This window comes from Zonotrichia leucophrys, chromosome 1 (genome assembly GCF_028769735.1).
Source record: "Zonotrichia leucophrys gambelii isolate GWCS_2022_RI chromosome 1, RI_Zleu_2.0, whole genome shotgun sequence".
NCBI lineage: Eukaryota > Metazoa > Chordata > Aves > Passeriformes > Passerellidae > Zonotrichia > Zonotrichia leucophrys.
In genome coordinates, this window is record NC_088169.1 from 9,397,537 (window position 1) to 9,417,891 (window position 20,355).

General features: G+C 38.8%; 1 protein-coding gene across 5 annotated transcripts in view; it reads right to left on the minus strand.

Moving 5' to 3' along the window:
* Positions 1-713: 713 nt before the first annotated feature.
* SYTL5 (synaptotagmin like 5) overlaps positions 714-20,355 on the minus strand; it is an 82,007-nt gene continuing 62,365 nt past the window's right edge. For 3 of the 5 annotated variants that reach the window (XM_064706765.1, XM_064706736.1, XM_064706746.1), the window contains 8 exons: positions 17,475-17,540; positions 16,293-16,471; positions 14,945-15,047; positions 12,610-12,771; positions 9,380-9,488; positions 7,947-8,082; positions 6,860-7,068; positions 714-6,259 (listed from right to left, as the gene is read on the minus strand). In XM_064706765.1, the coding sequence (XP_064562835.1) occupies positions 6,117-6,259; positions 6,860-7,068; positions 7,947-8,082; positions 9,380-9,488; positions 12,610-12,771; positions 14,945-15,047; positions 16,293-16,471; positions 17,475-17,540 (1,107 nt within the window). In that variant the 3' untranslated portion in view covers positions 714-6,116. The remainder of the gene's footprint in view (positions 6,260-6,859; positions 7,069-7,946; positions 8,083-9,379; positions 9,489-12,609; positions 12,772-14,944; positions 15,048-16,292; positions 16,472-17,474; positions 17,541-20,355) is intronic. The other 2 variants (XM_064706771.1, XM_064706754.1) reach the window with 1 other exon arrangement.

Below are 20,355 nucleotides of genomic sequence, written 5' to 3' on the forward strand. Positions count from 1 at the left end.
AAGAGCCCACTGAGCCCTGCTGGGCTGGTCTGCCCTCAGCCTGGGCACAGGAACTGAGCCAGAGGCAGCACAAGCCCTGAGCCCAGCGTTTGCCTCCTTGCTCACTGGGAAGGCACAGCAAGCCACAAAAGCCCAGGGGAACCACAAGAAGATGTAAGAGAGCCCTCAGCCCTGAGGTAAGTTGAAGGGAACACGACTCTGCTGAAAGTGTAAATTAAGGGGTCTAATGCTTGTTGATTTTTCTTATCATAATAATTAAAAAATAAATCAGGACCAGAAATTAGAGAAAATATGCATTTTGAACATACCTGGATGTTCAGGTGGGCAGGACCTTGAACTAGGGAAGAGGCAGGAGATTCAGAGATGGAGGGGAGGACCTGATGAACAGGGGGAGTTAATATAGATGTAAAATAATTTTATAGCAAGGAGGAAGAGAATGCTGTATTTCGCTTTTCCTTAAAATTGCATATTTAAAAGAAATCATATTTAATGCTTATGAAATCAAAACCAGCTTAGTTTCTACACTTTAAGTGCTTATAAGACAACAAAAGGAGGGACAGAGTCAATCAATGGAGTCTCACCTCTGAAAACATGCAAGGCCCTTGCATTGGTCATCACATATAAATGTTGTCTTTACTTCAGTGAGATAAGATAGGATGCTCCTGGGAGATATATTTTCCTGTAATTCATTTTAGGAGAGACAAAGACACAGCAGCGTTTCAGTATTTTAATTTAGAAGACTTAACAGAAATCTTGACAACAGCTGCAAATGTCTTACCAGCCATCTTTGTCCACAAAACAATGTACAATGCACAGTACAAAAATGTTCTCAGCAGAAAACATTGCTTTGTCTCAATTTGGGCAAAGCTTAACATACTGCAATGCCATTTACTGCTATTACTGTTCATGTCCACCAGAATAATTGAACAAATTGTTAGCAACATTTTTAGCAGAACAAAGGCAGCACGAGGGATATGTGACATTCTCTAATTGCTGCAACAAATGGCTATGCTTGGCTTTAGGCAAACCTCAACAATTAGAACTATACTTAAAAATATACAGAGAGCTGTCAGGAGCAGTAGCACACAGCCATGTAACTGTTATTGCCACAAAGTAGGATTGTTGAAATAAATAATCTAAGTAAAAGGTCAAGATGCAGCCAGGGTGAGTTTCAAAAACAACCTAAAAAGTCTCCTAAAATGCAAGCTGAGATTCAGTTTCCAGTGTTAATATACACAGTATAATTAACACTGTAATATCACTTATTAAACAGCATTTGAAAACATGAAATCATCAGGGAGGAGACTCATGGGCACAGTGGTAAGGTTCTGTTAGCATGCTTCTGAGCATCTCCTGCTGAGCAGTGCTAAAGGGCATCACTGCAAATCTGCATCCTGTTCTGGAATTCACCATCATTTCTCTAGGGTCTCAAATGTTAACATTTCTGGGGGTAGAAAAAAAAACAATAACTAATTATTTGGAAAAAAAAGTTTATAAAGTGCATGGGTCAGCTCTCAGAAGATACTTGTTTATGTCATGGTGGCAAAGTGCTGGAAATCACTACTGTGTGTTAGCAGAGGAAAATTTCAGTCTTAACTTCATATAGAAGATTATAAGTGGGGCTCTCCCATCTCTTGTGCATGCTGCCTCCTCCCAGATATTGGGGATCAGATTCCAGGGAGAACCTTCTGGTCAGGCTGCTGAACTGGAGGGAGGAGTGAAGGGAAGAGAAACCCTTGCAAAGATTCAGGTACAACTCTTATTATCTTGTGAGCCCACAAACCAGACAGCTGTGGAAACAGGGCTCTGATCTCTTCTCCAAAGGTGTAAGAAACCCAAGCAGCTTTTCCCTTCATGAATGCTACAAAACAAACTGCAAACTTTACATTCCTGAAGCTGGGCAATGTGCAGAGCCATCAAGAAGTCAAAATTGCACCAGACAAAACTGCAACCCTGCTGTTACTTCTTATCAATTAGGACCAGTGGATGCTTAAAAGCTGCTCTCCTGTTGTAGTTGAATTGATATTTTGCAGAATACAGCTTAGAATAATTGCATTTAGCTTGACTTAACCAGTCAGGAAAAGAAAAATCAAAAATTAATATATAAAAATGCTTCATTCATGCTGCCTCAGCATAATCTCTATTGGAAGAGGCATAGAAAAAAAAGCTTCCAGTCTAATGAACCATGATCAAAACATGCTCACCATCCCAATGCTTTCTCTCTTAAACCATTTGAGCTGGAAAAGAAGGATGGAAATGTGGCATCTGAAAGGCATCCAAGGAGGGCAGTGGCATTTAGATTAGCACAGGAATGTGGCAACAGCAGTTCCCAGTCTTTGCAGCTTTCCTCTCACCTCACTCAAGTGTCACAAGGTGGAGGTAGAGGAGATAGGAAGGACATTTCAAACCTATTTCATCTGGTTTTGGAATCTCAGCATTCGAGGAGGTTTCGAAGCCTGAAGTTCCCATTCAGCTGATGGAAAAAATTACCAGAGAGCAGGGCTGGATACCAAAATCTGCTGGCAGGGCCTGCAAAGCCTATCAAAAAGCATCAGCTCTTTTTGATAGCTATTGGCACTGTCTGTAGATGTTTACTGGCCCAACTTGACCTTTTACAGCTAAAGTTGCACTTCTATTCTTCTTAATGGGTTGAACCCTCAAAATTTAATCACAAACCTTGCTAGAAAAATATGTAGCAGAGTAAAATGTATTTTGTAATGCATTTTCTGCACCCACCATAGAGCAGATTTCTTCTCCACTGATGCAGCTTCAGTTGCTCAGGTCTGTGTAGAAAAAGACTTCAGAAACATCAGCTCTGCTGTATTTGTTTACTCAGGGCATGAGTTTCTGAATCAGTGTTAAAATTGTGGCCATTTCCTCCCGAAAATTAGCTTTGAATAAACCATTCATGCACCTTCAATATTATAAATACAGATAGAAAAGGAAGGCTGTGGTCTAATTCCTGGCTTTCTGTCTTTTTTGTTCAGCCTGGTAACACACAGTGCATGATGACGCACAATTATGGGCAATTAATTCAAATATCCGGGAAACAAGAAATCACATCTGCAGTTAATCATCTTGTGCTTTTTCCAAACCATAAACCATCTTTACAGAAGAAGAGAACAAAGAGAAGAGAGACATAATTAAATGTGACATTTTCCATAAATCAGATGATTCCTACAAATGGGCTGATAACATCAGAGAACAGCAAAACTTTCCAAATTGCTCTGGTGTTTATCTGATGCTCATCATCTCTCCGAGGCTCTGGTGAGTGTGACAGCTTTTATAGTGACACCATGCTGCAGAACTGTCCCTGCTAACCCAGGAGGTCATCCCACTCTCCTACCGCACCACCTCCCAACGGCAATCACCACCACCTTGGCTGGAATTCCTTCCCAGGTGAAACTGTTCCCTCCATAGGCTGAGCCTGCTCAGAGCCCAGTTGTGACTGTAGCTGTGGGCTCAGAGTGACATTTTGGCCCTTTGGAAGGAAATGGCAGAGCTTAAAGCCCATGTGTGAGCTGGGTGACACTTCCCAGATGCAGCCATTCATCACAAACTCCGCCTTATGACCAAAATGGGCAGAAGTTGAAGCAGTAAAATATAATTTTTTTTTGTTCCAAAGCAAGATGTGAATTAGCTAAAACACTCATGCTTAGGAGATTAGGAAGTACCATTCAAAAATTAAGCAAAATCTTGTGTTCCATGCAAAAGTAAATTAAATTTAAAATTGTTTTAATTTTTTTTTCATTTTGGCAAATGAAAAAATGCCCATTCCAAGGTCCAGTTTGGAGGAATTTTTTTGTTATTGTTTTTGCCATTTTCACCATCAAAATTAATCAAAGCAAACCATTCAACAGACCAGTGTTCTTCTACAACTTGAGCTGGAATTTTACCTCAAGGAACCATTTTCTTTACATTCAACAAGTTTATCTGTTTGAAACAACTTCTAGCAGAAGAAAAAAAAAAACAAGTTTATGACTACATGTCAATGTAATATTATTATTCTCAAAATAAATTCAGGTTTGTAGTACAAACAACCAAGAGAACTCAAAACAATTCTGTTAAAGAGAGAGATAGTTAAGGTGTCAAAAGTTAGGTTTGGTCACTTTGGAAGATACTGATAAAAAAATAGTCTAATATTAAAGACATACTATGGTGATAAGAACAAGGTCATAAAATGTTGTGTGCTTGATATTTGTGCTCTAATTTATCAGCTCACAGCACCTGCAGCACAGATTTGTAGAATGACAGAATCATTTAGGCTGGAAAAATTAAAAGTCCACTAAAACCAAACTAGACTGCCCTCACTGCCCAATTTCAGCTGAACTTCAGACAAAAATAAAGAAAAGATAAAGAAGGAAAATGAAGTCAGTTTGCTTGAGTAATCACTGATGTTTGGTTCCCAATCTAAGATTCTGTAAGAGAATTTTCAGTTTCAAAGATGGCTTGGTAATTTCTGAAAATGGTGAGTCTCCAACTGGGCAAGCAAAACCTCCAGTGACTTTTAAAAGTCATATCAGAATTTTGAAATAACTTATGCATAATGAAACAAATGATTTTATTAAAACTACTGTTTTCAACATGAATAAATACTGTTTTAAAATCCAATAATATTATGATTTTAAAAGACTGACTGTAAACTTTCCTGCAGTTTCCAGCCTCTCCAACAAGAAACAGCATAAAATATCTTAAAATGAGAAGAATTAACATTACATTTTAAGTTTTTGAGTTCAGCTCTAAATACATGTACTTAATTGCACACTAGGACAACTACAGATGACAGCATCTCCAGCTGTAGTTGCTTAGCTATCAAAATATATTCTGTTGTTCAATCAAGATTTCTTGCAATAAACTTTTGTGGGAAAAAATGTAGGAATAGTTATAGGTCAATTTACTGATGCAAATAGAAAGCTGTGTTCTAATTGTGGAGAATTCAGAAGAAATGCTGTTCACTCAGTTTCCTGATCTTCCTTTGTCTTACACCTTGAGGACCACAAAATTACTGTTGAACAATTGTCACAGTTAAAAAGATTAATGATTGTATTGGCCAAAACCCACTCATCATTAAATCCCCTGGGGGATGTTCAGGAGAAAAAAATGTCCTACTTGGAATACAAATAATATGCATGGGCCTGAATGGGACCCCAGCCCATTCAGAGGAGATTTTACAGTTATGCAAATCATTTTGGCATGTGCTTTAATCCCATTCTGTTCTATACAATCTGTTGAATCAGGTTTTAGCTAACTCCGTCCAAACCTGGCATGAGTCTCATCTCAGCAACACATCAGATGGGGACTGGCTTGTGGACATATTCCGTCTGTTCAATGACATCAGAAGGTCTTGGCTAGAGCTGTCAACTGAATGAAAACCAGCAGCATCATGCAGTTCTGGAAACTGTTTGAGGATTTGTTATGATTTATTTTCATTGGAGGCTCTTTGAACCAATTCTGCCTTTTATACAAGTGCATTAAAATACCCAGAGGATGCCAGGACAGCAGCACTGCCCCCCAGCTCACTGCTGCCTGGTTCTAGGGCAGTGCAGCACTGAATTGGCCCTGCTTGGCTGGGTTTTGGTCCCAAGCCTGTCGTGCTGCACCACTGCACAGCCCAACAAGCAAACACCATGAACAAACACTGTTTGTTGTCTTTCATAACATTATGGCTTCTTAATTTACAAACACCAAAGCACAGACTCACTCTGAATCTGCTCATTCTGTGCCACTGCTGCCTTTGGGGCCATCCCTGAGCCAGAAGGAGATTCATAAACCTGGCATCACTCACTAAATGACCAGCAAGAGAGTTTGCTCAGTCTGAGCAGCCCTCAGGCAGAATGCTCAGCAGCTGCACACAGCCACCAGAGGGGACAGACAAAGCCAGTCTGATCTCTGTGCAAGGTCCTGCTCTCACTGGCTTCAGGAGAAACAATTCACACAAGAAGCCTGGGTAAGGAATGTGTGCATGAAAGTGCAGAATGCATTAAAGTTTCACTCAGAGCCTTAATATCCAAGGCAAAGGGTGCAACCCTTCTCAGGTTCAAATGGGCCAAGTGACAGGAGCCTGGACACCCCTGCAGCCAGGCGTAGCTGTGGCTTTCCCCAGCAGTTCAAGTCCTTCAGAGTCTGCGTTTCCCCATGCTGGATCTCAGCATCAGCACCCCTTCCACTGCAGCTCCTGGACTGTCAATCATCTTCTGCCAAAGGTGCTGCTCTTCCCCTTGGGAGTCCATCCAGTCAACCTCCTTGCCATTGCTCACACCTGGCAATTGTAAAAACATAGGAATTTGCCATTTTAGGAGCAGTTGGATAACATCACTCCTCATTTACAACAGTGTGCAAGAGAAATGACAAGGATTTTACACTTCCACCTGCACAGGGAGTTGTACTGAAAGCAGGCAGCTCCTGAGGAGCCCCAGTTTGTCATTGAACACCTTCAGGCACATGGGCAGAGGCTCAGAAACCTCCCCACACTGCACCACTAACAACTTTTCCCAGCACAGGGGGAATGGGTTCACACCTCTTCCAGCTCACACCATGGCGAGCAGAAGGCCTGCACAGAAGTAGCTGACCCCCTCTCACTGGATGCTGAGGAATGCTTCCCTAGGTATCCAGAGTTCTTTTACACTGTGCAGAAATACAATTGGGCACATAATTTTTCTGTCTCATTCAGTGGAGGAAAGAACTAAATCATCTACAGATTATCTACATGTTGCCTTTTCTCCATTTTCAAATTGCACAACTTCCTGTGTATTTTCAAAACACTCAGTGACATTTCTGTCCTTCATATACATGAACCAGGTGGGTTAAGGAATGAGGGGAGCAGAATAAGAAAAGCAACCTGAGTTAGATGGGACCTTACCATTTCCAGTGCTCAAACGGACACCTCCCAAAAAAATATTACTGGAAAGAGACTCCTTGTCCCACACAGTCAGCTCCAGGCAGGCATTCCTGATGTCCCCTGAATTCAAACCACTGAAGGCAAAGGTGTGGTTCCACTGGGGGTTCACACTCCTTTTTACTATGGGAGTTTTGTGTTTTGTAGCTTTGCTGTCATCTGGGAGCAGGTACCTGGGAGATAAAGGAAAATGAATATGGAAATGGATTTTCACATTGTATTCATAATATATAACAGTCATGTAGAGGCTCAAATGGGATCAGGACCCCATCTCCCCACTGGTATTATGTTAAGCATCTACCTCAAGTGCTTATTTTGCATTTGTGCTCCTTTGTTGTCATACCTACAGTGAGAAATTACCACAAGCAGAAATTGGAATTCAGTCTCCTTGCCCCAAGACTCAACTACAAACTTTTTATTTCAGTGAGGCTAAATATAGACAGTCATAAAAACATTGGCTAGAGGGGACCTCTCTGGAGTCATCATATCCAGTGTCTGTCTCAAAGTGCAACAAGAGATTGTCCAGAAAGGAATTAAAATTATTTTTTCTACTTGAAATGTATGCACTGAGTGATAGTTTTAAGTACAGCAGAAGATCAAGATAAATTCTAAGCTCCTCCAGGGAATTAAAGACAGGATGTTTCCTGTGGACTCTGTTTAGTAACAACACCCAACCCATTAGTATAAATTGGAACATATCTAGAAATCAGCAAGCCTGAAAACTAGCATTCAGAGCAAAAATTGGCAAAGAAAATTGTTTTATGATATCTATTACTTCCTAAATGTAACATTTATAATGCATATCCTACATTTATGAGAAATCCATTATAATGAGAGATACAGGATTTAGTTAATTTTTTTCAAACACAAGCATTCTATGTAGTTTGGATTTTGAGTGTCCAACACAAAATGCTGAATATCTAAAAAAACTCACATATGTTGTCATACTATATAAATTTTTTGTGTACCCACATGCTTACAGGCATGTGATACAAATCTTAAATTAGATCCAGTGCAGTCTTTAAAAAAAGGAGAGGAAAACCCCACAAACCCTTTAACAAAAGTGTCAGATGTGCCTCCTGATTTCACTGCTGTTAAATTCTTTGCTTCTTTGATAAGGACTTCTAATATGCCTCCAGATGGCAGATGAGAATCTCCTTTCTTTCCTTTTTTGAAGCCTCTCTTTCCTAAGCATGGAACAAAGTTGCAAAATTACAATCAGAAATTCTATTGAAGTATATATAATATACTCACAGACTCCAGGCTGAGGCCCTGACTCTGTTCTAAAAGATATAATAAATATAATAAAATAAATGTAATAAATAGAATAGAATAGAATAGAATAGAATAGAATAGAATAGAATAGAATAGAATAGAATAGAATAGAATAGAATAGAATATATATCAGTATATATTGTAGGACTGATTTAAAACTGTGAATTGTGTTGGCTACATTTTTAAAAGTAATCATCAGGAGTGATGTTAAAATGTACTAATTTTAAAAAATGCAGGCTATGTCTGGACTGAGCTGATAACAATGAGCTTCTAAGGGAGCAAACCTTGAGTAAACCTTACTACAAGTAGAGGGAGGGAATATCATCTGTCAAAAAGAAAAAAAAAGAAGAAAGGAAAAGAAAGGAATCTAATCCATCAAATGCAAATGCTAACAAGCAATACTCTCACTGAGACAGTGATATTCCTGCATCTTGTACATCCATGTGCACTCAGGTGCTAACTAGTGATTGCTCTCACTTCAAAGGATTGCTGTTCCTCATGCTAACTCAATGCAAAGAGAGAGTAACTCTCCTCCCTTGTTCATTGCTGATGAAAATAATGGCTCACCCTGAAGAACTCAAATAAGATTTTACAGGAGTAAATTGCAGCAGTAATACAGTACGACTGAGCAGAGGAAAAGCAGTAAGAAAAAAGGGTGAAAATGAGGAGGCGGATTCAGGTGAATTAAGCATGAAGAACTAAGTGAGGTCTCTTACTTAAGCACTGTATATAACTAGCTGAAAAAAGAACTCTCAGGCTACAATGCAGACAATTTATTTCTCTGTGGCTGCCCTTGATCATGTTACCTAATGTCTGGATTTTTTTTTTTTAATTAAGTCAGAGCAATGCATCAACCACTGACTGCATATTCCTCTTCCACTCTCTCTTCTTAAGCTCAGTGTAAGAGAAAAGGATGAAGCAAAAGAAACACACACATGGTTCAGAATTTCCATATATAACTATTGAAGCCAGGTTGGATAAGTGCTTGAGCAACCTGGTCTAGTGGAAGGTCCCTGCTCATGGCAGGGGACTTGGGACTAGATGGTTTGTCAGGTCCATTCCAACACTTAACATTCTGTGATTCTATGAATGAGCATATGAAGTATAATTTCAATCTTCACCAGTACCATTACTTCACCCTATGTGAAGATTTTTGATACATCATCATCACATGATTTTTAAAATCCTCATTATTAATAGTTGTTTTACCTTGAAACTGTCCCAGAGGAAGCATTAGGTTTCTGTCTGGGGGAATATAACGTAAAACCACTGTCAGTTCTCCTTTGTATTGAAGCCCAAAATCTGTCACAGCCTCCACCTGAAGAGGAAAGAACCAAAATAACCAGAAATCCAGCCAACGTTAATCATTCAACTTTTTCTTTTGATTTTAATTCTATTGAAATATAGCAATAAATCTATAGAGTGCTTTAAACACTTCTTAAACACATCCAGATGTAACAGCCCACTTTCAGATAATAAGACATTCAAATTGGAGGCAATCACATTTTAGAAAACTTTTTAAGCTAGGGAATGCAAGCTCTCAGAAAAATAAACCCATCTGGCATTAGACACTGTTCAGTGAACACACAGAGGAGACAGTAATCTAGCATGAATAAGTGAAAAAAACAACAGCAAATAAACTCCTGAAACTTATTTCTGAGTATATAAACTATAACTGATTTAATCTGATATTCTGCCTTTATTTGCACCAGTCAGGATTTAAAATCTAATTAGTTTCATGGATTTTAGAGAAGTCCCTCCTGAGTCAGTCTTTGACTGGATGTGTAGGGAACAAAGGGGAGGGAGAGCAGAGTGCAGCTTTGAAACACAAAAACTTCTTGCAAACTGGTATTCTCAGTGTCCTCTTTGTTTTCTACACAGCTATTATTTCTGCATTTCTACATATTTTTTATAAATGTTTAAATCTTACCCAGAAGAATGCAATTAGTGCCCTTCAGTCCATCTTTTAAAAAATAATATCACTGGCAGGGTACTGAATTTCCATTCACTTTGCCAGAAGTTGGAAACTACATTTTGAAAACTCTGGGTGCAACACAGAGAGCTCTGACTTCCCTGGTGGAGCTGGGACCACTCTCAGCAGTCTGGTGCAGTGAGAGCTGTCCCTGCCCATGGCAGGGGATGGGAACAGGGTGATCTTTGAGACTCCTTCAAACCCAAACCATTCTGTGCTTCTGTGATGTAATTTCTGTACATGCTTCAGTGCTTAGGTTTGGGTAAAATGAACAAATCTTCCTGATTTCTTCAGAGGGATGAAGGACATGGATAAAGGGAAAGGTACCACAGAAGCTTTTAAGGAGTTGTTTATGGAGGAATGTCTGACCTGTGAATGTCTGACCTTCTGCGAGATGTTTTCAGCTTGTTTCCTGACACCCCACAAAGGTCAAAATTCTATTTCCCAGAGAAAACAAGTGAAAATCCCCACCAGGAATTCATAAGGTGTGCACAGAGGGTCAGCATTGCCTTCACCTCACAGACTCCAGGCTGAGGCACTGACCACTCACTGGGCTCAGTCTCCACCCAAGGATGGGACAGAGAACAAAGCAATTTTAGCCACAGCAACAGGGCCCTTTTGTGACTTTGAAGCATTTTTACAGCAGCACAAGCACTGCTGTGTTGCTCTACACACTGAGAAAAACAGTCTTGTCTGACCCCAGTGTCCAATGCCAGCTGCTACAACAAAGCACCAAAGAAAACCTGCAGTAAATGGCTGTGAAATAATTTACACATCTACATTTTGCCAGTCAGGCAGCTCATTTTTGGCCTAAATTAAGCGACTTTAGGATCAAGTTTCCCATAAAGACATCAAAGGTTTTTTTTATTTAGTTCTGCTTGTGGACAAGCAATTGTGTAAGTCCTAATGCCAGAAAAAAAATTTGTCAGCCTCTCCTCCAAATCCACATGACTCTATACTCTGTTCTCTCTTTAGCCGCAGAACTATTTTCTCTCCTTTTTCTGACTTAATCACACTCCTCTGGAAAACAAATCTCTCAATGCTCATAGAAGAAACACATCTTCAAGTCTCCAACCTTTTCACTGAAGCAGCTAAATGATTCATGATAAAACAAACAAAGCACTGTAATGAATCCCAGAAAATGTTTGGTTGCCATTCCTCCATTCCTGTCTCTATCAGGAGTCCATATAGGAGAACAGTGTGTATTGTTTGCATGGATATTAGCCAGTGCTTATTTTAGTAGTAGTAATTGATATATATTTTTTTTTTAATATCATCCTTGCTGATCAAAAACTTTAGCAGTGTTCTAAGTTTAGAAACAATGTTGGTACCAACTTAGGAGGCAGACAAGACCAATTTTGTGTTTGCTTTCTTTGACAGTAAAAGAAGCAATTTAAAAATCCTTTTAATGGTATTGGAAATAATCAGACACCACCTTCCAGCTGGACTGGCTGAAATGCTTAGTGCCTCATTACTCATTTTGCTGAGCAGGAGAGCCACATGACTATTTTGGTTATTTTTCCATTAAGATTAAAAGAAATTACCTAGAAATTAATTACAGAGCAAACAGATCCATCTCCTACCTGATAGAAAGCCAAAAATTAAACACTCTCTCCTGAAACCCAAAAGATAATATGATTTCCTTAAGTGTAATGAACATAAAAAACCCAAATCATGTGGTCAACCGTGACAATATTAGCTGCACACCTTATTTTTTTTTTGAAATTAGAAAGATGCACTTTCTTAAATGTCACTCTAAACCCCTGGAATTCCTGGGGATTCTGGCTGCTACAGGAGCAAGCAAGAGAGAAGCCTTTAATCCTCTGGTTTACAGCAGCTCTTTGAATCTCTTCCAAAAACAAAAAAAAATGAACACCATTGCCAAAGCAGGGGAGCTCTGGGCACAGGAGTCACCCTGCCCTCCCCTGAGTACTGGGCTTGCTCTGTTCCACAGACCTCTCAATCTGCTGGCTCAGAAGCTTTTCCTTGTGCCTCTCTGATGAAGGTGAATTAAAGAGATTAAGAAGTTGTTTTGTCACATCTGAAAGGTGTAAAGCACTTCAAACTGAAAAAAATAAAGCTTGTTTCTTTAATAAACTCTTAAGGGTTGGGTAAGGGGAATGGTAGGTAAGTTATTTGTTTTATGTGCTATTTTAAACGATTAATGTATTTACTAAGTAATTTTTAATTGGAATTTATTACAGGATGAACTTATGTTTTCTTTAAAAGCTTTTTCTGGTTATTGTTTTTAAGTAGCCAATCATATGTGAAAATTTAGTGAAGACTTTAAAACCAGTAAGCTGGTTTTAAATTAACTTAATTTACTGAATTAAGAATAAGTAATTTTTGTATTGTCATATCAGACACTTATAAAGTTCTGCTTTATAAAAAAGTTCCAAAGGAAAAAAATAACTAACTCTTGCTAAACTTGCTTCACAGCACTTTCACCAGTCCTGGAAACCCTTACCTTGGGCTGTAGCACAAACCACTCATCACCCTGATTTTCAAAGTTCCAGGAATCAAATGGAATTTCCACTTCCCCAAGGAAGCTGTTGCGTCCAAATCTGTCATAGTGCCAGACAGAAACCTGCAGGGTCCTGGTTTCCAGCTGTGAGTGACTGATGACATACTACCAACAGAAAAAGAGAAAAAGAAACTCTCAGAATAAGCAGAAATAACATTTTCCACAAAGTCTTTAATGGCTCTAGCTCAGTTGCACCAAGCCCAGAGCAGTTAACAAATGGTGCATGAAAGAGAGATTTGTTTTCCTTGCAAGCAAGATTGATCTAGCCAGAAAGTTCAAAATATTAATGTGAAATCTTTGCTGTATACATCCAGAGATAATTTGTGTTACCACCACTATGGTGGCTTTGGTTTTGGTATTATTTACTGAGTATTTATGACTATAAAGTAAATTATGATGCTTAAAAATATGTTCCTACAAGTTAATTCCCTACAAGTTTATATAAAGAAGCAGATCAACATCTAGGTTGATAAAAAGAAGAAGCCCCACTGGTTCTTTCATCCCTAAACAGAGTCTGGTTAACACTGCTTTCCATAAAGCAACCTCTCATTTCCATTTTTTTCTTTGTAGCTTACAAAAAATTGTTCTCAAAACACATCCAGCAGCATCTGCAAGGCATGCACTGAGCCTGTCAGTAACCATTGTTGGGTTTGAAAGCTATTGAAAAACTCATGTCTAGCTATTAATATACCAAAGCTATTAAAAAACACATCTAGATATTAGTATATCAAAGCTATTAAAAAGCTAGCATTGTAGTCTTGCAAAGACACAGAAAATTATAAACATCTGGAATTCTGGCTCTGCACACTCTACTTTTAGCAAAAAGCCCCTTATTTCCTTGACATTCACCCTTCTCCTAGTGTTAGCTGAATAAACTAATGTCTTATTTTTGCATTAGGAGCAATATTTGGACATGGACAAATACTGTCCAAAAGCTGAACCAGTCAGGTCAGTTGGCAAATTATGTACAGATCTATCTACAGTGCCTAACCCTAGACGCCAACTGTTCCACTGTGAGAAACCTCATATTCTGCAACAATGGAGTAAAAGTCAAAGAGGGAAGGTACAAGACAGATTTAATTATTTTTATTTTCTTTTTTTTTTTTAACATGATTTTCAGTTGGGATGAACAACCCTTCCTTATCTTCACACATTTTGTTATAATCCGTATTTCTGACAAACTTTTATTTTCTCTCTTCACCCTGAAATTATGTTTAATGCTATATTACTTGATAAATAAAATCTAATTCTCTATTTTTTCCCAGTTCAGGCAAGCCTTAATTTTCCTCTATATCATTTAAAAATGAGGCTATAAAAAGTCTCTCCCTTGGCAAGCAGTATGGCCGGAGTGTGTGTGCCTGCAAAATGGTTTTGTAGCCAGGCCAAGCCAAGAACACCAGCCAGGGAACATCTATTTGCCTCTATTATAGGAAACTTATTTAAAATATAACTGAAATTAAAAAAAAAAAATCAGGAGAAACTAAAAGGAGTTTCTGGTTCCATGGTAGCCTGCTGGATAACTCTTTCATTGGGTAGGAAAGGGAATCATCAGGAGTTTTGAGGTCAAGATGCCAGGGAGGCAGTGAAGGGGAAACACCTCCACATTCCCACCTGCACCACAGAGCCAGGGAGGTGAATGAGCAGCTTGGAAGGAGCTCAGAAGATTTCAGCCTCTCTGGTGGGGGTGGGTAAAGGGGCAAGGAAGGAGAGAGATATGGGTATTGTGTCCTCAAGCACATCAAGCCCATTGCAACACAAAATTAACTTCATCTCAGGTTTTTAAGAAGACAAATAGTGAATCACATGCTAACATTTTTTTTATCAAAGTTAGTTCTGCTTCAGGAATAAGTTTAACTAAGAATAAGTTAAACCTTCCAGAAGAATTCAGATCTTACTGCAAAATGTTATTTTCTCTTCTAAATCCGTTAGACAGGAAGTTCTAATCCAGCTTTGTTTCAGCATCAGACATATAAAATCTTTAAGGTGCTTTTAACAACTCTAGGCTCAGGCTAGATGGGGACATCAACAGTTTTGAAAGAGATCTATGGAAATTAAGGAATTTTTAACCATAAAGGAGAGAACCAAACAAAACTTTCTTAATGCTGAAAGCCAGAAATTGCAAATTATAGTTTTGGTAGATGCTTTTGCTTAAATACCTTCCCTTTTGAGTCATTTCTTCCAAGTTCTAATCCCTGTACTGGAACATATATAGAAAATACCTGTGAGCACAAGTGAAACATTCATCAGAGCCTGAGAGAGAGAAAGAGACTCTTCTCACCTTCAGTATCTCATTAAATTCTGGGTTGGTGCTGTTACTTTTAATTTTGGTCTTGCGCTTACTCTGGCGGGACTTGTCAGGCAGGAGGTAGACTTTGACATAGCTGCAGAGCAACGAGCAGAGGGTTAGCCAGGAGTATAAAATGACCAGTTTAAGCAAAGGCCTGACATTGTTGCATCTGCAACACATATAAGGAAATTAATTTTTGCAGTATGAAGAGTGTAAACACATCAGAGAGAATATGCAAAACGTGGAGAGGTATGGCCCTTACCTCCAAAGGTTAAGTTAGATAAGACCAGAATAACAAAAGGCAGAGCTAAATTAATTTATTTATTCTCAGAAATGCAACAAACTTTCCTAACAATTTCCCTTTTGCCATATATGATTACCAACTGGTCATATATGATTTCCAACATATGACAAAATATATACTAAACCACAAGATAATTAAAAACTTTGTAATTGATGTGCCACAGATATATAATCTCATTATTAGAGATACTAATTGTTACTTTCTCATGAGGGAGTTTACATATTATATGGAAAACTATGATGAGAAACTTAGAAAACAGCTGGGGCTGTTTAGCCTGGAGAAAAGGAGACCCAGGGGTGACCTCATCACTCTCTAAACTCCCTGCAAGGTGCCTCTGCTCAGGTGGGGTTGGTCTCTTTCTCCAGGCAGCACTGACAGAATCAGAGGGCACAGCCTCAAGCTGTGCCAAGGGAAATGTAGGTTGGATATCAGGAAAAAGTTTTTTACAGAAAGAGTGATAAAGATCTGGAATGGTTTGCCCAGGAAGGCAATGGAATCACCATCCCTGGATATGTTTAAAAAAGACTGAATGTGGCACTCAGTGCCAGGGTTTAGTTGAGGTGTTGGGGCTGGGTTGGACTTGATGGGCTTGAAGGTCTCTTCCTACCCAGTGATTCTGTGAATTCTTTGAAAACATGGTACTTGCAAAGTGAGTATATGGGCCCATGAAAGCAAAGTTATTTCCATTAATCCTTGCCTTCAGAACATCACTCCTCTCATATACTTCAGTTTTGATTATGGAAGAAAAAGAAATTTGATGCTGCTTGCTTATTCCTTCATATTTTTTCCCTTTTACTATCAAACAGGTTGGCAATTTAAATAATCTTACTATTCCCCAGAACAGGTACATGTTGCCTTGAGAAGCACACAGGAAATACCCTTCCCACAGTGAACCCAAACCCAACCATCACTAAAATGCTGCTTGTACCAACTGGATCCAGTGAATTCCCAGGCTTGAGTTTCAAGCCCTGGTTCCAGCCAGGGTGGGATGTGCAGGGGACCCCAGCAGAGCTAAAGGAAACTCTCAGTGCTTACGGATCTGTCCTTTGCTTCCTCTCATCTGCAATGGCCAGGTTCCTGCAGCTCCTCACCAGGATGTTGAGGGCCCCTGTTTTGTAGATGTAGCTGATATTGAGGAGGATTTCCCCGCTGACCTTCACGTTGCCATAGTCACCAGTCTCGCTGTAAACACTCACCATGCTATTGATGCTGGTCTGGAAGGGAACAGAAAAAGGCCTCAGAGCCTGAAACACTCTACTCTTCCCCAAAATCTGCTCTTTTAATTTTAATTTTATTTTATTTTTATTTTTTTTCCATAAAGCTACAGCCTTGTAATACTGTCGCACTTTTTAGGACTTGCTATGGAAACAGATATATATCATAGAACAGAATTACCACGATTTGATGTGAAGGGAGTAAGAACTGTAGTTAATAGTTGTTTAAATGTCTGGGGGGATGTTTTTTCATGGAAGACTTAAACTTATTTATAAACATGACTGAATTTAAATTGCCACCTCTTAATTAATATATGGACTGAAGAGCAGACAGGCTATATAAATTGTAAGCTTATGTAAGTTCCAAGCAGAAAAAAGTAATAAATTGAAAAGTCACTTTTCTGGCTCAGCTGTTCACCTCATTTTTACTGAGTCTCATAAGACAACTGCTGACAGAGCCCTTAGAAAAACTTACAGAGATGCTTCCCATAATGGAAATAGTATAAAACCATATTTATTTAAAGTGGCACCTGTCTCTCATTAACAATTCTAAAAGAAGGAGCAAAATTCAACCCCCACCTAATTTCTGCATATTTTGTAAAGTCAAAAAAATTTGTCAATTACACCACTTTTCTTTTTGCTATGGCATAATGTATCATCCCTCAATCCCTCTTCCTTCACACTCATAAAATGTAGTTAACTGCTATGAGGATTCCCTCTTCCAAAAGTTTACATTTAGGAAAGAACTGAATATTTTTTAAAGAAAACTGGAAAAATATGCACACTGCCAGAACCAAAAGTATTTGAAAAATCTGGAATGCCTTTCCTTTTGAGTCATTGAATAAAATTGCTCCAAAACATATATAACCACCTAAATTCTGACACCCAGGAACCTTGCAAGACAGCCAGGTACAGTGTTCAACAAAAAGGGAGAAAGGAGAGAAAAATCTTTAAAGGAGAAACCTTAAAAGTAAGCTAGAGCAGAGGATTCAGGAGAACTCACAGTGTCACCATCTGCTTCAGGAACATTTAAATAAGTCCATTTTCTGTCAGAACCTTCTGGGGAGTTCTTTAAGGAAGGCAGTGCAAAAGATCAAGAGAAAAGAGCATTAGATTGATGTAGTAAGAAAGAGTAAGTGCAGTGAGACATCTTTATCTACATAGAAAGGTAAAGGAAGTTTGTATTGCAAAGCCATAGTGAGAAAGAAAGAAAAAGGTATCACCAAATGAGAGAATTCAATATTGAAGGATGCATGGTTGAAAGTAATTACATAGAAATGTAATTACTGTATCATCTCTGTATTAAAGTAAAAAAGTTATGTTTTAGAACAGTAGCTCAGCAGGTTTGGATTCATAATAGAGTACACTGGATTTGTTCTCATTTACACGTGCATGTTACTCCTCCTGAAGCCAGTCAAAATCTAAGAATTCCTCTATTTGCAGCACCAGTGCTTTTGCAAGAAAGGGCAGTTTCTCTGTGGATTTCATAAGAACAAATGACAATTGCACGAAGATGTTGAAAAATGTCACTTTTTGGGGAAAAAAAAAGGTGATTCATTACTGGGGGAGACTTTTTCCCTCCTCTGCTTGGCAGAGCAGGATCTCACCAGCCGTGTCTTGATCCATCTCCTCCCTGCCAGCTGCAGGGAAGGGCACAGTCCAGGGAAAGGAAAGTCCAGCCACACAGAAGGAATTGGTTTGTGACAAAATCCAGCTCTCCAAGCACCCTGCCCAAGGCCCCTGCAGCACAGGAGGCTCAAGGGATAAACAGTTCAGTGTGGTAAACAACAACAGACAGGAAAAAGCACTATTTACATAAGCAATTATTACCCATACATTTGATTTTATTCCCCATGTAGGAAAAATAAACAGCAAAAAAGGTGGGTTTGATGTACTTATGGTGGCTGGCTTTATCCTTAATTAAGAAAAAATAAATAAAGAAAAATGCTTGTCCTTTTAATACTTTTTATAATTGTCTGAAATTCCATTAACTGGACTGGTTAAAATTACTGGAGAATAATCAACACATACCAACCAATGTGACATATTCCCTCCAATTTCTAACATGCCTTGAGCTAAATTCCAGCCTTTACCATTTATACATTTCCACCTCTAAAATACATAAAAATATCCTTTTACATTGTTAGAGATTTAACCACTCCAGTGTGTTCTAAAAATGCCTAAATTATCTCTGCAACAATTTGTATGCCCACTTCAGAAAAAAACCCAAGGTTATACCAATACAAGGAGGTGGATGAGCTGTTTTCTACTCCAAACACTTCTCTCTTTAATCCAAATACTTTTTTTCCTCAATCTTTATGCAAGCAGGCAGTAAGGGATAAATGGCTGGGTAAAAAAAAGCCATGATAGAAGGTCTGAAACAAATAGATGGCACCTGACCCTTGAATTCATGCAAACACAATTTCTGAATTGCTTGCCAAACATGAAGAAAATTATTCAAATTTAGTAAAACTTGATAAACTTCACTTTTTGCCCCCCACTCCCAGACTTTGTTCTGTGAATTTACACTGGACATTGCATACAATAAATGTAAAATCCCTAAGAAAAATATTCATATTCCTTTTTAGTAAGTAGCAAACAACATATGAAAGACACAGAATCTCATTTTGATACCTCACTAAGAATTATATTTGTTTTGCATCATATCTTATTCCTGCAGCAAAGCACTGGAACATTTTAGTCTCACTGATGTGGTGGGTCTTGACAGCACCACATAAATATGTGGAGGATGAAGGATGAAGAAAAAACTAAATTTTTAAAATTTTAAAACAGTTCATGCAATAGCATTGGGAAAACACAAAATAGAAGACTAACAATGAGATACAGTTTCTCTTCAATGCCACTTTCAATTTCCAATTTTCCTCATTCATGTTGCAGGCAGATTTCAAGTGTATTTTATCCTTTGCGATATTTCTTTCTTTTCCTCAATTATTCATTGTAAGACTAGCCATATTTATTTCAAATTCAAGAAAGAAAAGAAACAAAAAGTGAAAAAAAGGGAAGAGAAGGGAAGGAAAGGGAAAGGGAAAGGGAAAGGGAAAGGGAAAGGGAAAGGGAAAGGGAAACCATAGAGTTATGAGTCTACTGTTCATTAATAAGATTATTTCAATGTGACTTAATAGTTAACAGTCATTTGACAGATAGCCCAGGATAAAAAATATACTGGTCAAGAAGCCTCAAAGGCTTAAGACAATCAAAGTGAAGGTAAAAATATGATGGGGAAATGTTAGTAACACATTTAAGGGGAATAAAGAAATGAACCTGTAAAATTGCCCTTCTATTGCAGGGAGAAGCAGCTGGCCATTCACAACTTTGCCATTAACATTGCATGCAGTGACATTAAAAAACATGTCATGGTGAATAAGGAGAAACAGAAGCATTGAGATGTGAGATTATCTCAAACCTACAGCCCTGGAAAGGCTGCACTTTGCTTAAGAGAAAGGTCAGAGGGAAATCTACAGCAAAGGACAAAACCCAGCACAAGGACAGAATGCTGCCTGAAGCAGAGAGGGAAGGATCTCTAAATGCAGTTCCTTAATTAGAGAAAACACTTAAGCCCCTGCAACAATCCTATCAATATTCAGAGGAAATGAAAATCATTCTGTCTATAAAATCCCTGGGACCAGCAAGCACAGGAGGCTGTGAGTCACTGCCAGCCTGGGCTAAGTGGGTGCAATTAGCCCAGAGTGCACAGGCTACAGGTGCTCAGATGTGCTGTGTCTGCCTCTCTGAACAGCAAAAATCAGAGGGAAAAATGGTCTGACACAGCCAGATCTAAGACATCAAAATGCTCTGTGAGCTTAAGTTCAGCCATCTCCATTTCTTTGGGATCAAGAGCTTCACTGGGGATTCCCTTGGCCCTG